Here is a 22,379-nt window from a genome sequence, read left to right as displayed (position 1 = left end):
CTCACTACACCTGGTACAAACAAGAGCAGGACTCTGAACAAGCAAAAAAAAGATCATTCCTCACAAATATCCTCAAAATAATAATTAAAAAACCCAACGAAACAAAAAGCCCCATTTCACACTGGCTCTTTAAAGTCATTAAAACTTTTCTTCTGAATGGATGTGGCTTCCCCAGATTTGAGTCTTTTCATGCTATGGTGTAATTATTTTAATACCAGCACTATGTCCATCATCTTAAAGAACCATCAGCATCCAGATGTCACATTGCTCTACCCATCTCACTCAGCATATAATGTACCTGCCCCTCAACAGCCTTGGGTTTAGAGGGAATGAGTGCACAGATAATGAGGAGCTGGCTGAAAGTGAGCCTGCAGAAAATGGGTTTGTGAGGCTGGTAGAGGAAAGCACTTTGAAGAGGCAGTCTCTTTGTTGCAATGCAGTCTCTGGGGACCAAAACCAAACAGCCAGGACTTCTCCACTCAGCGTGCCTTACAGATACTAAGTCCTCCTACAGCAACCATAAAATTATCTTAATTGGGCTGTTCTAGAAGGCAGCAGTACTGATGCTGATGAGGACAGACAGGTCACAAGTTACTCGCTCTGGGGTCATATTAAGGCCAAGACTACATAACAGATTTTTGCCAAATCACTTAGATGTATGAAGACACATTACTTATGACCAACATTGCTCGGTCTTAAAAGAACCCAAACATTCCTCTTTCTCCATCACAAAATAAACACCGTTACACTAGCAAAATCCTGTTCCTGTCAGGACAGATTCAGGAGAAGAAGAATAAACTAGACTGGCAAACATTCAAATTTCCTAGTATAATCAGTGTCCTGGATTAAGAGCATCCTGCCATACAGCATACCACTACTGATAAAGCTTTCTGCATGTGGCCCTGGCCTGAATCACTGGGACCATCCACCCTCAGGGTAAAATGGCAGAGGCCGGATTACCTTTCAGATAAACAGGCTTTTGGCAAATGTGAAGGGTAATGGGACTCACATTTTCCCAGTTTAGTTCCATCGCCTGGTTCTAACAGCATTGTATTAAAAGATGGGTCATATTCACCTTACCAAGGAGAGGGAGCATCAAGGTTTGTTATACTATTTGTTTCCAAAGGTGTATAATCCAGGCATTGTAAACTATTAACTCAAAAATAGGATTTTAAAGTCACAGCATGAGGAAACTTCATCTCTCAGATGCTGGCAAAGAAGTAAACACATAGATTTTTCACATTTTTACCCTTAGTCTTACTTGCTCAACAATAACTGAAAATCTGACTGTGCCAGGCAAATAGCGAACCAAACATGTAACAAAAAATTATGAGCCTGTTACTTCTTATCAGTGTGTCACATATACTTCAGAGCAACTTTATTACCTGGTATGGTATGATTCAGTTCTAGCAGAATTTTTTTTTGTGATTGTTGAAAAAAGGCAACCCACTGTTGCATTTTTCAGACACTTTTTGTCGTCTTCTAATTAAAACAACATTGTTAGGCAGCCAATTATGTAGCTCCCATTGTATTTGCTTTCATAAAAACTATAAAAGCAGTTGACTACAATGGATTAGCTTAAGAACAATAATAATGATACTTGACATTTATACAGAAGTTTCCATTTAAGTTTCTCAGACTGACTTCACAAAAATAGGCATTAATATCCCTATTTTGCAGATCAGGAAAATGAGGCACAGTGAAGTGAAATAACTCATTCAAAACCACCCAGCAAGTCCTTCACAGTCATGAAAAGCAGCATATTTTTTGTCTCCAAGTTTTGTGCTCTAATCATTAGGCCACAGCAATCAGAATGGTGTATAATCAAGGCAGCACTTAGATTATGATTTGAAAGCATAACAGCAACCAAGGCTCCCTCCAACTTCTTCCCCCTGAGTGTGTAAAAAAAATGACTGCTGCAATTCAAATTTAAAACCCATCAGCAATATTCCTTGCAGTCTTTTCCTTTCTTCCTTATTTATCATTCTCTATCCTTTAATTACTTCTTAATCCTTTCTTTTCTCCCTCACTTCTCGCTCACTTCAGACACCCACAGAGAAGCCACTCAGCTTCTCTCTCACCCCTCTCATACGGACACTTTCGCCCTCAATATGGTTTATTAAAGAACTCATGCAGTATAACAGCACACAAGCCACAAAAATCCTAATGACCAGCTTAAGACATAAAAAGACCCATGCGGGAAATTCAGCAAGAGGCATTTAAATTTAATTAATGATTTTCTGTGAGGATAGGAGGGCAACTAGATGCCACAAGGAGCACCACAGACACATGCTGGTCGCCTCAGGCATGGCCACTATTTCTATTCTGCAGCAGAATATAAAGATATTTAAAGAATATAGTGAGCATGAAGAACACACAGATAAAGCACGCCTTTACCTCAGCTCCGTTGTTACAACCCTGTATTACCCCAGTGGGGATGCACCTCTCTCAACCTTCTTTCAGATGTCTCACTACCCCTCTTCAGCCATCAAGGGCAACAGCCAGGAGCAGAGCCACCGCAACTCAAGAATGGGCCACCTCATTGTCCCCCAGGTGCCTGCTGGGGCATGAGTGACCCCCATGCAGTTGGCAGGGCAGCTCCTTTTTTCTGCTGCTTCTGAGGCCTGCTGCCATTTTTGCCACACCTACCAGCCCTGCGAGCCCTCGCAATGTGCCCGCAGTTGGCAATACCAGAGGAAGGGTGATGGATTGATTGCTACCAGAGCAGTAGGCAGACTTCCTTGGGTTGGGCAGCCCACGCTTTTGTTATTGGAGCCAGAAGTTCTTATTTCTAGGCTTCAGAAACATGCCTGTATGATTTATCTAGAAGTTGCTTTCTTATCAGCAGATGTAGATTCAGTACAGCCTGACTGTCTGATGAAATGACCACAGGAATGGATCTTGTTTGCCTCTATGAAGAGGAGAGTGCAAGATATTCACATCACAGGAATCCAAGACCCCAAGCTGCCTTACAAACATAAATTAGCCCACACTATATCCCTTTGGGATGAGTTTAATAGACTAACATTTTCCAAATGTATCAACCCCCTTCAGGGTGAGCCATGGGCTCCTAAATCACCTAGATGCCTTGGAAAATATTAGCCGCTATCCCCCACCAGAGTTAAAGCCAGTTGGCCGAGGTCAGCCAGCAAGCCTGTCACCCAGCCAGGAGGAACACCTCAGCAATCAGCCAGCCAGCCCATTGCTCTCACGACTGATCAAAATAACCAACCAACGCAGAAATCTGCACCATGAAGCAGCTGATGGAGCAAACTTCAAAACCAGTTATTGCACACACAGGGAAGCTGTTGAGCCAGGAAGACCAGCACAAGTTAAAAGGAATGCTCAGTGTCTTACAGAACAGATCCAAGGAAGAGCATATATACATTCTAAGACCCACAATAAGGCAATACTATTAATGCTGCTCTTTCAAATCCCAAATGCTGCACATCATTCTTTTGGAGTAATTTTCAATCCACAAAGGTGAAAACCACAGAGTATTTTCTATTTGGACACAACAGGTTGCCATTAGGCGCACAGTCAAAACTGGCAGCAACTCACAGATTTAGGAGTGATCTGAAAGGGTAGCAGAAATGTTAATTTAAGCACACTTTCAACTTTCCAGATCTTTGTTTTCAGAGCTTAACCCTGGCAGTCTTCATTAGACATTAAACTTTCCATATGGAAGGACAATTCAAGAGTTTTCCATTGATACCTGATTTTATCAGGCAAGAGATAACTAATCTTCGCTGGCAATTTCCCTGCATTGTTAGTTTGCTCCAAATCCCTAACACTGTCTAATTGCCTGTTTTGTTATGTGAATCTCCAACCATGCACAATGGTGAACCCTGGCCGGTTACACACTGAGACAGGTGCTTTAGTGGCTGCAGGGCTCACATCATTAGGCACACACAGAGCTATTAAACATTTCAGTTTACTCTGAGGCACAAACCTGAATTAAGTCAGGCTACTTTCCTAAGCCAAACAATAGCTTAATTGTAATAGGTAAGGCAAAAGAGTTTTGAGAGGCAGAGTTTCAGAAACTAGAGCAACTCCCCCCTCAAAAAATAATCAGGCAAGACAAGAAAATACACTGTAATTTAAGAATTAGGGGGGTTAATAATTTGTTTTCAACAAGGGAAGAAAATTATTTTGAAGATAATCTTATAGCCTCACACAGCCTGTTTTCTTCAGAGGCTGGATTCCTCAATATGGGAAAAATTTTCAGTACTCTCATTTACATTCTGTGATCTTTAGCGCTGCAATCATCCCAGTGATATGAATGACAGTGTTTTTTCACACAGTGTGGATTTTTAAATAGAGCATGGGTTTTCAAAAGAGTCTACGAAACTAAAGCATAAGTTCAGTTTCCAAAGTATTCTTAGGTTTTGATTTTTAAGTAATTTACACAACAAAAGGACAAAAAATTAAATTTGTTAGAAGCGACGTAAGAAGGCATATTTAAAATCCCGTTAGATGCTTACAGATGCTTATCTGTTGCTTGAAGTACCCACATATATTTAAAAATTTGGCTCCAATGCATATATCCTTAGAGAGTTTAATGTACTTGGCACCCAGGGATTTTGGAAATGAGATCTAGACTGTTGAAAAAATAAGCAAGTAGTAGTATCATAATCTGTCCCACACATGTGAAACGTTAAAATTTTCTTAACCCTTTTGTTTCATCATTTGACTAGAATATGCAATCTGGCTTCCCCACAGAAACAGACTTTCTACCTTCATAAGGTACCTCCAGAATTCTAAAGCTAGCTAGCTCTACCTTCACAAGAAAACACTGCATGGAAATCAATCCCTCAGTCTAGAACTAAGCTTTAGAAATCTTACTGGAACGATTAGCATCCCCCTCAACTTTGTGCTGCTATGTTAAGTAGATGAACAAGAAAAGATTTGTGTGAAACACTGCCTTCCACAACACAATGCAGCAGGAAACTACATTAACTGTTAAGATTTGCCTTGCGACCGCTGCAGCTAACTACTACATAGCAAGGAGTAATATAAAAGTCAGCAATCCAGTTATATATACTTGTAGTTCATAAAGGGTCTATTACTTAATGAGAATTCTCAAAATGGAAGATGGAAGAGGCACTTCATTTTCTCCTATATGAAACTCAAAAGGATTACTGGAGACATCTAGAATATGGATTACAGTATAGCACCTCTATGCTAGTAGAGTGTCACAGCCTGCCTTAGGGTGAAGTTCACCTAGCAATAACTGCACTTAATGTGTGCATATTGTATCTGAATGTGAGCTAGCTGCTCCACAGAGGCTCCATTTTCTGCACCCTACTGCCAACTGTGTGCTCCCACCACCTTCCTCAATCACACAAGGCAGATAATGCATCGTCTCAGCTCTTTTACTCAACTCCAAATGAGCCCTGAATGAAAAGAACTAAATATTATGAGTGGTTTGTGCTGAGTTCAGCAGCTGAGCAGAAGACCCACTTAGTCCCATGGCTGCACCATCTGATGTGCAGGGAGCAGATGATGAAGGTGGCAGGTAGGTCACACAAAGCGCATCCTGAGAATGGGCCCTCACCCCAGACGTTTGCAAAGAAACAAATATGTTACAGCAGGCTTAGTCTCAGTTTGCTGCTATGGCTTGCCCAGCATCAAGGGAAGTTGGTGAGGGCTATTAAGGAGCTTGCGGTACCAACTTTGTCTTGGCGTGGTCTGTCCCTGAACCACATGAAAGGGTCCCCCAGGGACCTATCCTTTCAGAGCAGGCAAGGAGCAAGGGCTGCGGTGCTGCTCCAGCCCTTTGTGCTCCCACAGGACAGGAGAGCAGCAGGCTGGATCCCTTCAGATGGCAGCCTAATGACCACCTGCAGGGCTGGTCTCAGCGCACTTGTATCTTAGACATGAAAAATACACCTTTTCAGCCTTACGGTCATCTTGATATGGCTGAGTACCTGAGGCCCAGGCTTGCTGAATTTGCCAGCCTGGCTCTCCTCCTGCTTGCCTGTCTCCCACACTCGTTCTATCTTTGATCCTCTTAAGGAGCAAAAGGCTCTAGAAGAGCTTGTGGAAAACTTTACACACAGCACCACTCGAAAAAGAGATAAGAAGAAGGTGCTGGTGAATACTGCAATGGCATAATCTACTTCAATGGGAGATTCTCATCTGGCTGGTGTATTCCATTTCTGACACACTACTGACAGGACTGTACAGAAACAGAGCTTCAGAGAAAAAAAAAAAAAGCCAAAATTTGCCAGGGAATTTGGTACCAACACACATTCTAGGTAGACTTTATGAAGTGTGAAATGATGGCTTAGAGCTCGTCCTAGGGAAATCAGCGGTAAAATTCCATATACATTAATAGAAGCAGAGTAAATCCAGTATTGACTGCTTTTGAGGAGTCTGACTCTTTAACAGTAAGAGTATTTATTTTCTGAATGATATGCTATATATAAATTAAAGACATCAACAATACAGAAGAGCCAGTTCTGCTCAAGCTCCAATTAGAAAAGAAGCATTTTGAATAGATTTTAATAGAGCCCCATTGAAGCCACTGCTCTAAAATAGTATTAATACAATAGCTGATTAAGTCTGAATAAAACATATAGTTGTTTATAAATGCAATAGCAGAAGCTCTCTGTAAGATAAAACAGCAGCCCTGATTGTCTCTGTTTCAGCACATAAAGAGGTGGACAAGTGACTGTGGTCAGGATGAAGTCATTCTCACCGTATAGCATCAGGCAACTGGCTGAGTGCAAAGCTGCCTGAGGTTCAGCGAAGTCAGACTGGTGACACGTGGAGCAGATGCTGAAAGTCTGACAGCTGGAAATGTTGGAAGCTCTTGTCATCAGGAGGTGGCAGGAAGCTTATGTCAGCTGGAAAAGAGCCTGGATGCTTGTTGCTAGGGCAGCAGAGAGGGTTTTGACAGATAAAAGTGTTGGTGAGCAACGACTAGAGATAAGGGTGCAGATCCCTGGGAAGGCAGAGGAGGGCTGGTTTTTCAAGTTTATCTTTAGAGATAGGGATACAACAGGCCACAGTGAACCCCTGGTTTGGGGCAGGGGCTTGCATAGTCCTTAAGTCATCTGCCACTACCTTAACCCCAGATGGGAATTGTTAGTTTTGACATTTCATGCTCATTCTCAGTGTTATGGTATAAATGCTACAGCTAGCAGAGAGGCTGCAGATGGGGAGGAAAGTAAGGGGTGGGGAAAAGAAAATACTCATCTTTGGGAAGAGTTAGATTCACTAGACTTGACCTTGAGAATCTGAATGACCAAAGTTTGCATACACTTAGGTCTGTGCCTGGCAAAGTGCCTTCTTTTTGTATTTTACTTTCCTATGGAGGCATTCAGAGTAAAGCAACAAAGACATAGCGGATGTGTCTTTGAGTAAATCTTACTTGGACCTGAAAAAAATAGAGGAGAGAAAAAAACCCCAAAGGTTCTTAACTGAGATTGCTAATATAGAAGTATGTTAAAGAACAGGAAGAAAACCTGAGGACTATGTAAAACATCTAGACTTCAGAAAGACTGAAAAATAAGACCTTGTTAGTAGCTGGTTTTATTCCAGATCCAGTAAAAATAGTAGAAAACACCAACAAAAAAATAAAGTCTTTGGCAAGTTTTTTCTTTTTAAACAAGTTTCCCAAAATGTACAGTATTTCTCAGAGGTTTTTAGAGAACAAAAACCTCTTCAATAAGGGTTATAAAAGTTACAGGATTGATAGCAATTTCAGATAAATGGAAAACCTAAGGTCTTTGTCAATTTTCACACTATGAGAAGTTTCTTTAACCAAGTGCAGCTGGCTGAACTTTTTTTCATTAAATGGTTTATTGGTTTGGATGACTCAAATAAATTGTTTCTTTTTCATTTCCAAGCTTGGGAGTGGACATTTCTGAAATTAAATATTCCAGTTTTGGTAGCAGACTTGCACAGTCACTGGCATCATCTGTACTCACTCATGCACACTCAAATAGGTATGTGAGACAAGATGGCAAACACTTTTCTAGGCTGTGGGAGATCTAGGTTTAAATCTGTCCCCTCCTCCCCTCTGTGCTCTGTGTCCCAGTTCAGATCAAGAGCTCAACCAGCAACCAGAGATTTTGGTAGCTACACACTTGAATGAGAGTATGCTGGGTGTTTCACTCTCAACTTTTACTACTGAAGCTTTTTCAAATTCTATAAAGTTATAGAATAAATCAGCTAGAGGAGGAATAAGCTTATGGTCTGATGACTTACTCACTTTGCACAACAGTGGCAGAACATGAAATAGAGGGGTCAGAGCCCATCTCATCCTCAGCCTCTCTCTTGCCCCTGTAGGTGTGTGCCATAGCCCCATGTCAGACTCATAAACAGAGAAGATCCAGAACAAGAAAACTGACCAATGTGTTCTGATTTTGCCTGTTGGATCTATTTTTTAATCTAGGCATCCTAGGAAAGAAATAGAGCTCCACCCCAGAATACTTCATTTCCAGTGTTAAGACTTTCATCTGAGTGTTAGGCAAACCTTACTAAAAGCTTCAAGCAGTTTGGAGTCTTGAATTTAAGTTGTTAAAGTCCCAGGTAAATTGCCCTACTCACTCAAGCAGCAGATAAAATGGGAGTGCTGGGACTACTTCCCTCTCATGTTTATGATCCAATCCTTTGCTTTTATTAAATGTACCTGAAACCCAAATGAAACAGTTTGCCAGGTGTTAAAGAAATATTTCTATAACCTCAAATCAATCCTGGTTGCTGTGCTGACAATTCTAAAGAAATGAAGTTTCCATTCAGTCCATAACATCTTTTTTTCAGTTCAGCTGCCAAAATACTTTAAACCCAGCAACTATTTGCACAGCCCTATAAATTAGGTTTACTAAAGGAAACAATTAGCAAGCCTGTAGCCTACAGGAATTTCAATTGGTGCTGCCACAGTGCATTGTTTAAGTAATTAGAAAATGATTCCAACTATTGTAAGTATTTGCAAAACAAGTGTGGGGCACATAGATGCTGTCCTATTAATAACGGGAGCTATAAAAAGTCTGCAGAGGAGGTCACATGCTTATTAGTCTAACCAGTATATGCTTTTCATTGTCAGTGAATAGCAATATTAAAATAAAATAGGACTGTACAGGGAAAAGTGCTCCCGCACTGCTAAATTTGTGAGAAATCAAAAGATACAGATGTGTCACTCCATTTGAGCTTAAACAGATGAGCATCTGGATAAAGACATGAATATAATAATGAGTGAAGTTAGGGTGTACCACCAGACTAGAATTCTGTATGAAACACTGAGTGGAGCTATAAAATCAGCAGCAAGATGTCATGAAACTGAAATGAGTTTTCAGATTAACGTCTATTTCCAAATGGAAATAGCATCAATCATAAATGTTGATCTTGTGAAAACTAATTTAATGGGAAAACTCAGCAGAGATGCTCAAACCACAATTTAATACACTCTACAATCCTGAAATGCAATTAATCTGCTTAAACTGGTAATACTTCCAAGTAATAATTTGCAGCCTTAAAAAATTCTGCACTTCAGATTTAGCTATTAAGCTTTAGAGATGGGCTAGCAGCCAGATGTTTATAAACTCTTTTCAGGTTACAATTTAGTTACGGTTACAGGGTTAGACAATGTACTCTCATTTAGCCCTCCAACTGACTAGCTTAACCATTATTTGCCACTACACTAGGCATATGCACCCTGCTGGCTGCTGCTGTCCAATGCCAAGTCATCTATTTCCCCGCTACTGCTAGGCTGAGGCTGCTCCATTCATCCCCTAGACAGCCTCCTTTCAGGGGAGCATTACAGGCTCAACAGAACTCTTTGTTGGAGTTCTATTTACACCACCATTTTTTGTTACTTGGATTGTGAATGGAAACAACAGGAGATGGAGAGGAGACGGACTGCTAACACAGTGGACCAGAAGTCATCAACCTCGGTTCTTTGAAGTGATATGCACAGTAAACATGGAAACTATACCAATATGTGAAATAACCTGATGGTCTAAGTGCCTTTCCCAATAGATGCGTGGATCTATATCTACAAAAAGTCAGCATCGTAATCAGCAATAACTGGCAACTTTCCCCATAATTTACAAAGAACTGCAGTGTAATTATTCACCCGTCTCCCATTGATTATAATGGGATTTGCTGGATAAATCCCCATGTAACTCTTTGAAAATTTGGGAGCTTGGAGCGGTCGCTGCTCAGAGGTGCAAAACCAAACACACATTCAGATGGAGTGTGCTCCCTTCCGAATACAGCTAAAATGCAACAGCAAGTACTGTGAGCCTTGGACTCAATTGCTGCGGCCTCAAAGCTGTTGTGAGATAGAAATGCACCTCCCTGCAGCAGGACGGCACAATGACTGTGCATCTCCCAGACACATGCTGAACTTTGAAGACGTTTTCAACTCCCTTTGACTTCAGCAAGACTAAAGCACGCACGTGACTGCTTTGGGGCATGGATTTTGGCATGTGACCCAGGATGTAAGGCACACAGCAATGGTCCAGAGGCCTCACAGTGCCTTCAGTTGTCAGGTTGTAGCTGGAGAAGCTGCTTTGCATACACACCATGCTGCTCAGCAGCTGCCTCCCCAGCACGCCATGGGCTGGTGCACTCCTTGCCCACACCACAAAGGCTTTTGCAGCCACATCGCTTCACCGCCATGATTCAACCCGTCAACTTCAGTGGGAGCAACACTGCATTTCAGCAAGCAATAGCAAGACCAAGGCTCTACATGCCAAAGTGAAAGACACACTATGTTGAACCACAAGCTGAGCAGGAATAAAGGGCTTGGGTTCAGTGAATTCTGCACTGTTCAGGCAGACGTCCTACACCAGACAGCAGCTCCAGCCAGGGTACATGTGTATCGCTCATTTCTTTGCTGTACTCTGCCTGGAGTACACCTGGTATCCCCTAGCTGTGTTATCTTCTTTTCTTAGTGCAGCACCCTATTTCCCAGCTTTAGTTTTCACTCTAGCCCTCAGCTACCCTCCTCCTTTCTGAGCTTCCCTGAAATGCAGCTCCATGCTACTTCAGTTGTCAGATTTTAAGTTTGCAAGTGCATGGCAGCCTGCTCCCACTGATCATGTTGTCCCTCGTCCTTCTCAGCACTCTCCTGCTCTCTGCTACTATATTCCAAAGCAGTGATGGCTTAGACAACATAAATACCACCAGAGGCAAAAGTAATGTTGCATCTCTATGATAATTATTTCCCATTTCTACCACAGGACAGATGCCAGATAGTGCTATTGTGTAAGGTAGGTCTACATGTATTGCCTTTAGCGTGAGTCCACCGCCAGTCTTTCAAAACATTTTACAGGTGCCCAGATTCCGGGGTCCTGGGATGATAAAGGTCTCACTGCTTTCATTTTATGAAATGCATATTTTTAGACTTTCTTTTTTTAAAAAAAAAAAATTAAAAAATAACCCTAATAGCTAAAAAATTAGAAGTTACTAAGAAGAATGGTACTGTTATTGTAGAAAATTTTCTCTTCCTAAACCAGTCACAAGGAGGTGGGAAATAAGGGGTTTTGGCTCTTGAATTTTCATTATTTAAGGTAAAGAGGTCTGTTTCACTAACTTTTGCAGATATAAAGAGAAACACATTTTCATGTCCCACTTTATGGTAGATTTCTATTCTCCCTTGCCTGGCGTGCTTTGTTGCTTTTTAAGAGTACCTCCTTCACAAAATAAAAATGTTCTTCTCTTATCTGATAATATCCAGAGGCTGGACATAAAATAGACAATGCACAGAGCACAGGGTGTACATGCATGTTTCAGTGCATAGAAATTTGCACTTTTAATTTTAACTAGTGCAAATGAAAATTAAAATCAATAGCCTTTCAATCTTTGCAAGAAGAGATCCCATTTTTGCATTTTATGGGGAAGTTGGAAAAAGAAAATTTTATTGCCTGTATAGGGGAACAATTTTCAGTGATTTAAGCTTATAGTGAAAGCAGTTGATGTCCATCTTGCTTTATTCACATTGGTTTGTTCTTGTTCATAAATGTATCCAATGAATATTTTTATGTTATTTTACTTTCTTGATAAATTGTGTGCATCATGAGATTAAAAAAAGTATACTAGTTACTATAATCTTTCTAATGGGTTTTCCTTTCCAGTACGGTATTGTATTGTAGTTATCACACAGAGAATTTGCCAAAAATTATCTGACCTGCTCTGGAGCTTCAGCAGTTTTGACATTCCCACAAAAGTTCCAAGAAGAAAAAAAAATCCATTAATTTTTGCTTCCCAGGAGTCCCAGAATCCAGCCTAGTCAACCAGAAAAAGTTGTTCCCTTGTAAGACCAAAGCAAACCTTTGAAGCATATCAAGTTTATGAAAACATAGATGAATCCAGTAAAGCAGTCTTTAGGGGAGAGCTCAAAGAATAAAGTTTATAGTGGTGTTTGTGTTGCATTGAATGGTTGGGTAAAGCTAACAACTGACAGGGCTGCTTGGTCATCAGGAGATTGAGATGGAAAAACAGGGCCCCAGATGTTAATTGCACATGTCATTTAAAAGCCTTGATTTGGTTTACACTATCTTACACTGCTCCTTACCTTTGATTAGATTTCTGCCAAGTGCTCCAAGACTCTTCTTTGATAAGTGTTATAAAGGTACAGTATGCATGTACCAAACATGGGCACTATTAATTTATGCAGAAACATTCCTCTATCACCTAGACTCACTTTGACTGCTTAGCCCTATTTATTAAAACACTGAAGAAGGGAAGAAGTAGGTTAACAACATATACAAGCTTTCCTTTGAATATTTCTGCTTTGTGAGAGGTAAATGCTCTTTAGCCTTCCAACTTTCAAAAACAGAGATCCTGCTGTTGAGCACTTAAAAATAGAAAACTACTACTTTTATAACAAAAAACCATTTGATGACTCAAGCTTAATTGTGAATGTTTTGATGCATATTCTGAGTTAAACAGCCAGTATGGAAGCTATACAATGAAACTGCATAACATTATGACATGTAATCCACTGTATTAAAATATATACTTTTTTTTTTAAATATAGAAGATAGTTTTGAATATTATTATTCACACTGGTCAGGGGCCATAGTGTAACCTCTTTCAGCTGCCCAAGTATCCCACTCCTAGGCCTGTACCTAGTTTTAGGTTCAATTTTCTGCTTTCTGGAAGAAAAGATTGTACTGGTTTCCAGTGATTTTTCACTAACTCTGGTGATGTAAGAGAAAGTATATACTTTTTATTATGTTTAAATTCTTACAGCAATGTAAATATATATCTACTCATAGGGAAATAGCTAATAAAAGTACCACTATCCTTCCTAGATAAGGCCTTTCTTTCCTAGCAGTGACTGATATTAATTATCTATATTACTGTAGCATTTATTCATGCACCTGCTAGGGTCTGCACACAGTCCTGACACTGAGAGAGAACTTTGTGGCAAGGACTGCGCTGGTCTTTCTGGCAATAGGCTCCAGCCGGGGAGTTGGTCAGCTAGGAGGGAAGCCGCCATAGCCAAAGATCACTCATTTGCAAACCCAAGCCCCAGATTGATCCATACTGGTGCAGAGCTGAGCTGTCCTTGGGTTACTGCAGCAGGTGCCAGATGACGAGGGTCTGCCTCAGCTTCTCTTCGTTGCAGGACTGATGCCTGCTGTTTGTGAGTATGCATTGACTAACTACTGGTATTTGTCCCCCCATACAACAGAGACACACTAAAAACCTCCTCCAGCACCATACAAAAAGCAAAGGACCAGGTGTGAACCCTCGGCAACCTTGCCACGTCACAGCTGTTCGAGACTTGCACACGTGGCCGTCTTTTCAGGATCCTCAGTAACAGGCCCAGAAAGGACCAGGAGAACACAGACCACCTCCATTCTGGTGTCTCGTGCATCAGATAATGAAATTAAGTAAGTATCTGGCAACAACAACCACTAATAAAGTTCAATTTGCTGCTGCCTTGGCAGCCTGCTTGAGTGACCTCTAAGAGGCTGCTTCCCCACAGCTACTTGTCAGATGCATGAAGCAAACCCAACAGGGAGAATAATAAAGATACGTATGTCCTCTCTCGTGTTTAAAATGGGTAATGGAGGCGGGAGAGGCCAACAGTGGCAGTCTGGGCTGCACACAGCCATCCGAGCGCTGGGGTGAACAGACCAGGGTGCTGCCTTGTCCGCTCCCGAGCCCAGCCTGGAGCATCGCTGCTGCTCATCCCCCGGCCGGCAAGAGCAACGCCAGTAAACCTCAGAGGAAAAAATCCCAACCGTTTTGCATAACGCTTCTGTGACTCGGGCTGAGGGATCGGGGACGAGTATGCAAAGCCCAGCCGGGCCGGCAACTCCCTGCTCCAGCGCCAGCATCTTGGGTCTCCGTGCACCCCCTGCTGCACTGCCCACAAATGGCCGCCCGGCAGCGCAGCCGCGGAGGGGCCGTGGGTTTGGGCGGGCACCCAGTGGCAGCACCTTCCTTCCCACCCACGGCTGCGGGCATGGCTGCAGGCATGGCTACTGCCATAGCTCTGGCACAGGTCCTGGAGGTGCAGCAGCAGGGCCAGAGGGAGGAGGAGCGATGAGGGTGGCTGGAGAGGGGCTGGCAGCAGTGGGAGGTGTAGGGCAGCTGTGTTGGGAGGTGTCTGGCTGCAGCTGTGTGTGTCTGGGTGTATACAGTGGTGTGTGTATATATACATACAGGTGCATATGCAAGAGGTGGTATTGGCCATGTGATGAGGAGCCACATTTTCAGCCCCATCACCCCACAGGTTGCGAGGGAGCAGGCGCCATGGGGGAGGCCAGACACTCCCCAGGCCTCTGTAGGCAGGAAGGGGCAGAGTCAAACCCACACCTCTAAACCTAAACCTGCAGCTCCTGCCCCAAAATACAGGAGCATTGTGCTTCTCGGCCCATCAGCTTGGTACGACCTACCTCTCCTGGCCCAGTTCAGCAGGGCTGGGCACCCCACCACCAGCCCACTCTTGTGGAGTGAGGCTGTCAGGCCCTCGTTTGTCTCTACACTTTTTACCTTCCCTTTTGGAAAACAGCGCCATCAAGAAACATTAAATATTTCCCTGCCCACATACAGCTTTTACAGGATTTTACAACAGCTGGCACAGGGTGAGACAGTAGCTCTCTGTACAACACTATGCATTAATCATAATTACTCCTCATTAGGACTGTAGTAGTATTGAAAAGCCCAGGCACAATTTTTGGGTGCTTAGTGGCTAAAGCATACATAAGAACATGTAAGCCTTCCCCCAGCAACCTTGCAATCTGGTTTAAAACTAAACACAAACACTGGAAAATGAGTACAACACTGCAATAAAGATGAGATCAATGTTAATAAGCAATGCAGATGTATTTGGAGAAATTACTTTCCTCAAGATTAAAAAACTCTCGAAACTCTCAGTCATCCAACTGAGAAAGTTAAAACACACCTCAGAGCATCTGCTTGCCTGCTCTGAAGTTTTTATTTCATCCCAGTGTAAATAAACAGGGATTCACCTGTGCTGTCTCAGAAAAATAATTCTTCTACACATATAAAAGCTCTTCTGCCCATTCTTTTAAGACAGTATTATTTTCCTGTCCTGTTCTGTCCAGCTTTAGGTGGATAATGTTAGTTTACACCTCATTAGCAAGCACTTTTTACCCAACAGCCAGAAGAGGGGCCCCGACTGCACAAATGGCAGCTAGTCTTGATCCCTGTCTGCTGCTGATGGATGCTGGGTTTAGAAAAGAGTTTAGCATTTATACCAAATACCTTTTGGCCAGGTCACAGTTTGCCCCTACTGAGGGAACACTGTCAAGGGCAAAGCCTTGCTCGTGGCCATACATTCACTGATCATCCATTACACGCTGATGTTACAGGCCCTAGCTGGGTCCAAAACCTTAAATTGTCCTTTTCCTGGAGGCCAGATAAAACCTTCAGATACCTTAGTCTGTCTACACATTAAAACAGGGCTTCGCTGTCCTCTGTACCCATTGTCAGCAGCCACAATACTGTCCCTTGTTTCCATGCCACACAGCAGCCCCCAGTGCTCTCCCCTCAATTGTGTACCCAACCTTCACAGCCAGGGCTGCTCAGGGTTACTACACCCACTGCTGCACACACAGCACCATGCTGCCACATAGTATTTGCCTCTACGCACTGTATTTCTCCATGGTCACTGTCAACATACTCCACCGTGCTTCCTTGTGTACATTACTTTCATTCTTCCTTCCCCCAACCCCTGCACCACAAACTGCAGCACCCAGGTAGCAGTATCCCACAGTACTTTCCCTAACCTCTCCTGTCCAGTTTTTTGCCCTAGGGACAAAGTCCATCCTAGTTGCCTTGCTGTGACAAGCCTTCACCTGCTGCTCTGGTCTTTGCCTCATGCAGCACATCCACATAGTACAGGGCAGCCCTCATCACCAAGCCATTGCCACCCACTGAAGGGGAAGAGGAGGAGAATCAGAGTTTAAAAAGAGAAGATGTAGATTCAAGGATTCATTTGGCTGTGCATTATCCAAAATAGTGTTTAAAACACTGCATGGACTGTAATTTTGTTTCCTTTTCTTAACCACTGTCATATCCAAATTCTGGCACAGATAAACGGATATTTGAAGAAAAATTTGGGGGAAAAAGTAAAAACAACAACAACAACAAAATCAGTATTTTGTACAAGTTCCTCACTTTAATAAGTTGGAAGGAAGTATACTAATAGAATATGATGAAATACTAGTGAATGATCTCCTGTCTTTGAAATAAAACTAATTTTATTTTTGAAGGCCCATTAACCTTCCTCTTAACTGGTCCCTAGCTTGTTACAAAGTCAAAATGTAACAGCATACAATGCTGAGAAAATCGGGATGTAAACTATTCCAAGCATATTTCCAGTTTTATTGCACAGTAACAATAGAAATCAGGTTCAATTAGCAAGACATAAATGCATTTTCAGAATCTGCAAGTTCTCTGTTACTTACTGGCTGGTACACAAATAAATAATGCAGCATGAATTGAAATGCATCTCTACTTTGAGCTATATAATGTAATTGTTGCAATTTAATTTGGCTGTAATGAGATTAGAGTCTGCAGATGTGTAGTCCAGCAATTTTGTAAAGGTACATTAGCATACATATGAACTACAAAAGCAAGTCTCCATTTTACAGTATTTGCTGACTAAGACTAGACTGTCAATGCCTTTACTTGACTCTGCAGCAGTGAAAACTTTTTTTTTTTTTCCTTATTTCCTCAATTCAACCTTCATGACCTCCAAAAATGAGAGATCAGGAGCCAATTGCCTCATACTTTTTTTTGATAGAAACAGCAAAAGGTGCTGAGGAAGAAGCAGAGTGGCAGCTTGGCATCTAGATGGGTTTGAAGTGTTTACTAGGTGCAGCTGTAACTTATTCTAAAAATGTAGATCTTTCCACAAGTGAATGGTTACTTGCATGCCCTGTTCCTCCCTTAGACAAGTACAAAGTACCAGACAGTTACTTAAAGCAGATGGTAAAACTGTAATGTATCCCTCAGCACTCAGAGCAAAATTCAGGGACACATCACCCATAGGGCTAAAATGTACATGACAAAAGCCAACATAAAGTGGCACCCTGACACTTCAAGTTATATTAGCAACAACTACCACCACCACCAAAAATGGTCATTCCAACTGCACAACAGCAAACACTCATAAAGACCAGGAAAAATTTATCTCCTTGAATTCTGGAATTTCTATAGAAAATTTAAAGACTTATTTATAGAATTGGAATATATTGAAGGAAAAACAAAAACTAAACCACCTTTGATAATGACCTTTTCTGATAGAACCCAGTTTGGAACTAGAAGTACTATCTTTAGACTTCATTGAATACTCTTGAATTCCCCTTTTCAACCTTTTGTGTGCGTGATCTATTCCACAGGCTTTATGGTGTACCTGTACAGCTGCTTAATCAGAGCAGCTGAAAGATCAGACCTAAACCTTTTTGATTAAGTCTAGGAGATATTTTATTTAAACTTCAGCTTGCTAAGTTTGTTGCAGTGATTTTGTCCCCATGTATTGAAGAAGAAAAAGAATTCACTGCCATAGGAGGCCCAGAGGGGCAGTGAAATATCCATCCATGGAGACTAATTATTCAGTTGGAGTCAGCCCTGAGCAACCTGATGTCCTTCACTCTGTTTTGCGCTGGAGGTTGGTCCAGATATCCGCCAAGGTCTATTTTGGCTAAAGTTTTGCTGTAACTGTAGTTCTCTCAAGTATGCCCTCATCCCTGTTGGTCAATCACCCTAAGGGAATTCATTAGTGGCACCCATCCATCGTACATCGCAGCCATTGAAATTGCATGACTGCCATCCTTGGCACAGCTGCAGGTTTCTAAGCAGCTTCCAGGCAAGGGGGGCACAGGGAACTTGCCAACATGTCCAGTAACTCACAGGATGGAAAGGGTGGTGAGATTTAAGAGAAGAAAACCCATCTGGCTGTTGTTCACCATGAAGTTACAATACTTGTTTTGAATGTGTTTCAGGAAAATGATTTATTATCAACAGAGGAACAATGGAAGTAAGTTAATTTACATATTGCTTGCAAATGTTTTGTTAAATTAATTGTACATTTATAGCAATACCAGAAACCTTTAACATTTTGTTCACAGAAGTGTAGTTAGTAAAGAATTTTCTTTTCTTGAGAAGTTTTACTGGAACGTTTTATTCTGTCAGTTTAATCTGTTTCTCAGCAAAACAATATATGGAACAGCTTTACAGCGATCATTACAGAGACTGCTGTTGTAGTACAATGTTTTCCTTTAGGTACAATAAATATAATGCTTCCTGTTCTTGCAAGTCTAATATAAAGAAATGGTGCTTTAGCCATCTTTTTAATGACGGCTTGAGGGGGGTGGAGAGGAAAAGCTTGTTATCTCCCTGTTACTGCCTCCCCTTTACTTAGGATGCACATTAATTACGCTATCTCCATCTATAGGCTTGCCCCTCCAGCATACCCAGCACCAGTGAGCCTCCCATAAGGGGCCATCCCTGACTGCAGCCTGAAGGACACCAAGTGCATTACACCAATGGGCTGCTTTGAGATACTTAAGCACACTGTCAGCAAAAAAGAAGCAGTACTCTGTGGTACTTGCATAAAGCTGGGAGGAAAGACGTCTAACACTGGTATCAGTACCTGCTCTGGTGCTGTGGCATGTGAACGCAGCATCCATCACATAGCAGTTTCTTTTAAATGGAAAAAAGCGTGGCTACTGTTATTCTTTTGCCTTCTGAAGGGATGGGAAAGAACCACAGGCTTTAAACCTCCATCGAGATTTCTGCAAAGTCACAAGTTTTAATTGGATTCAAAGTTTGTCCAACATGGAATAGCAAGTAATAGAAGCAAAGAACAGCTTCATGCTTTTGTGTAGTTCCTTGCTCAAATCTGGATGCCAACTGGTTTAACAGCAACTGTGTCTGAACAGAGTAGCTGCTGCCCATCAGCCACTGTGACACAAGGTCTTGAGCCACGAATCATCCAGGGCAGCATCAACCAGAACATGCTGCAGCTCCCTTCCAGCCCATACCCATGGTGCTTCTTCCCACAGAGACCAGACCATGGAAGGGGAAGTGAGACAGTGGATGTCTGTCTCTAACTTAATTTCAGGGTACAGCTGGGGTGCACTCAGTGCATACACAGATCTAGAAGCCAGGAGGTGCTGTTGAGTACTGAAATGTAGGCCCAAAAAGCTCCAGTTCAGTGGAAAACTAACATCCAGATTAATATGATTCAAGATCAGATGAAGATCAAGATTCTTACTATAAGGACATGAGACACCATTCTAAAAGAGAAACTTACTCAGCTTTAGTTATGAAGGAGGCTAATGTATAGCTCCAAGACAATCTCCTCCTTTCTTAGGGGCCCAAAGAAACTTTCATTAACTCTGGAAGGAAGATAAATACCAGTTACACTTCTCACTTTACAGGGAAGGAAGCTGAAACAGGAATTTAAGCCTTCTTCTGGGTTTGCATTTACCTTAAGCTAAAAGATTATGTGGGACTCAGATCTGTGATTATGAAATGTCTGCTTAAAATTCGTGGTACTATATATTTGTGTCTATATTTATGTTCAGGACTGAGTTACTAGAAAAAGAAAAAAAAAAAAAAAACAACCAAAATAACCCAAACAACACTGCCCATTACTTTACTCTACATTTCCTTTTTCAGGATAATTGTTCCAGTTACAAAGACCAAATATTCTCATCTAGTTTGTTGTCTTATATTTTCAAGCATAACAACACTAACCTATTTCCTCATAAAGTATCTCTCATACAGAGGCTTACTGTCACCTTTAGGTATAACAAAATCAATCTGGATTTTTTTTTTTAATATCATAATTTCTTTTCAGGTTGCAACATCAGTAGCTGCACGTGAAGCACCATGGCTGTGAATCAGATGCATTGGGATATGGTTCTTGTTCTCATTGCAATTTTGGTTGTTGCCCAGATTGTGCTTTTAAGTGGAAGGAAAGCCACTGTTGATCATACAATGTGAATAACTTGTCAGAAAGACAGCAGTTTTGGAGCTTTCTCAGGTAACAGTTGGGTATCATGACATACTCCTAAGGGTTTACATCTAGCAAGACAACTGAGCCTCATGGAAAGCAGAAAGCCATGGGTTTTGGTCAGGTGGAGAATAGCTTTTATGTAGGCAGAGAAAATAATTTTATTTTCTGTTTATGCATGCTGATGCTGTGGTCAGTCTTTAGCAGGTCAAAGCTTTTAAGGAAAAGGCTTTGGTTTTCATACAACTAGGAGAACAAAGTCACTATCCTTATCTAGCTGAAGTAATGCTACAGAGTGTTTTACTGAGAGAATCCAAGGGCCCTATTCATCAAGTTACTCATGCACATGCCTAATTAGAGAGAAAGCTTGTCTTGTGGTTAAGGTGCTAAAACTGGGGCTTATGGTGCTGCAGCTTACTTCCTTTCCCCTACCACGGATTTCTCTGCAAACCTGAGAAAACTAGAGTGACATGATTTCCATCCCTGACCTCCCTATTCAATAGTTCTAAAAAAGCTAGGCATCTCAGAAAGGGCCAGTCCTTTAAAAGGAGTTTTAAGTAAATGTTAAACAGATAATGGGGATTACATGGGTGTTTCAGACAGGCAGAATTTTAAGCACACAAGCAGCTGCTTAGCTTTTCAATCTTCATCTGTTGAGGGGTGCCTTAAACCACCTGTAGATTGAAATCCAGTTTTTGATAATTGAACTTCTTAGTAGCAGTGACATCAATAACTGATCAATACTTTATCTCTTGATAATTGCTCCTCTGACTCTGAAGCATCCTACCCTCTCATTTGACAGGTCTATTAAACACTGAAGAATGAAACCTTGATACAATTTACAGAAACTCTTTTAGTATAGAATATAAACCCAGCCTGTTTACTGTTAGTGGAGTTTCACAGTAGCATAAAATTGCAATACAGAGATTGTGAAATAAGGCTCTTCACCTATACTTTAGAGTTAGGAGCAGTGATGAAATGTTCATCATGACAACATACATACAGGTGAAGTGTCTAATGAAGTCACAGGTAGCTCCATAAGGATTTGAGCTTCACGTCACTAACTCTCTACCTTTACAAACACACACTCCTAACCCCGAGCACTTACAGCATAATCATATACAATACTACTTTATCATTATGCTCTTTTTAACTTCTCTTCTAGACCAGTTCTGCTGTATAATTCAATTATTTTAGGTTCATGTTAGCATCTCAGTTTAGAGGTTTTCAAATATTTCTTTCCCACTAATTTTTGCCTTACTGATTTCAACAGACATTTAGAATGAAGAACACAACACTGAAGTGACTGAAGTCACTCAGACTGTGCATGTCTTTGTTTTCCATCGAAAATATTTTGCATGAGACTAGTATTTAATCAGTGCTGAAACACACTTGAGCTCTACGTATGCATACAATGATGAGCAGCTGGGAAAGTCCCTGTCTGCCTGGGAAGGCCTGTGGGAGTCTAAAAAGCATATAGTCTATGTTGCTTTGGCATTATCCTCCTCAGCAGTACTGAAAGTTAATGTGTACTAAATAGATTTAACCTCTGTCAAAACTGACAGTAGCCTACATGTTATAGTTCTATTACTTGTATAACTTAGTCTTCAGCCACTGAAGCTTCATTCCCAACTAATTTCAGCATTAGTTTACAGAAGCCAGTCACACCTACAAAGTGACATAGCCAATATGAAAAAAAAAATACACTTTTAAATGCATTTAGTCTCATTTAGGGAGGCTCCAGTACAACTACAACCATCACAACACTTTGATAAGATTTTGTGATTGTTTTTGTGGTTTTGCAGTGCATTTTAAAATAAACAAAACATCTGCACCAGAAGCATGTTGGGTCCTCAATTTTCAGTGCATAGCTGTGTGGGAGCAGGAAGGCCTTCCCCAGTAAAAGAGGAACTGAAGC

The 22,379-nt window shown here is 41.5% G+C and overlaps 1 protein-coding gene across 1 annotated transcript in view; it reads left to right on the top strand.

Moving 5' to 3' along the window:
• The first annotated feature begins 292 nt into the window (after window positions 1–292).
• RNF175 (ring finger protein 175) overlaps window positions 293–22,379 on the top strand; it is a 31,811-nt gene continuing 9,724 nt past the window's right edge. Inside the window, 6 exon segments of the mRNA XM_074905946.1 lie at window positions 293–394; window positions 2,464–2,553; window positions 18,444–18,478; window positions 20,306–20,351; window positions 20,353–20,410; window positions 20,413–20,447. Of these exon segments, the coding sequence (XP_074762047.1) occupies window positions 293–394; window positions 2,464–2,553; window positions 18,444–18,478; window positions 20,306–20,351; window positions 20,353–20,410; window positions 20,413–20,447 (366 nt within the window).

This window comes from Athene noctua, chromosome 4, assembly GCF_965140245.1.
Source record: "Athene noctua chromosome 4, bAthNoc1.hap1.1, whole genome shotgun sequence".
Classification (NCBI taxonomy): Eukaryota; Metazoa; Chordata; class Aves; order Strigiformes; family Strigidae; genus Athene; species Athene noctua.
Note: the sequence above shows the minus strand (reverse complement) of the source record. Positions and strands in the feature narration are given on the sequence as shown.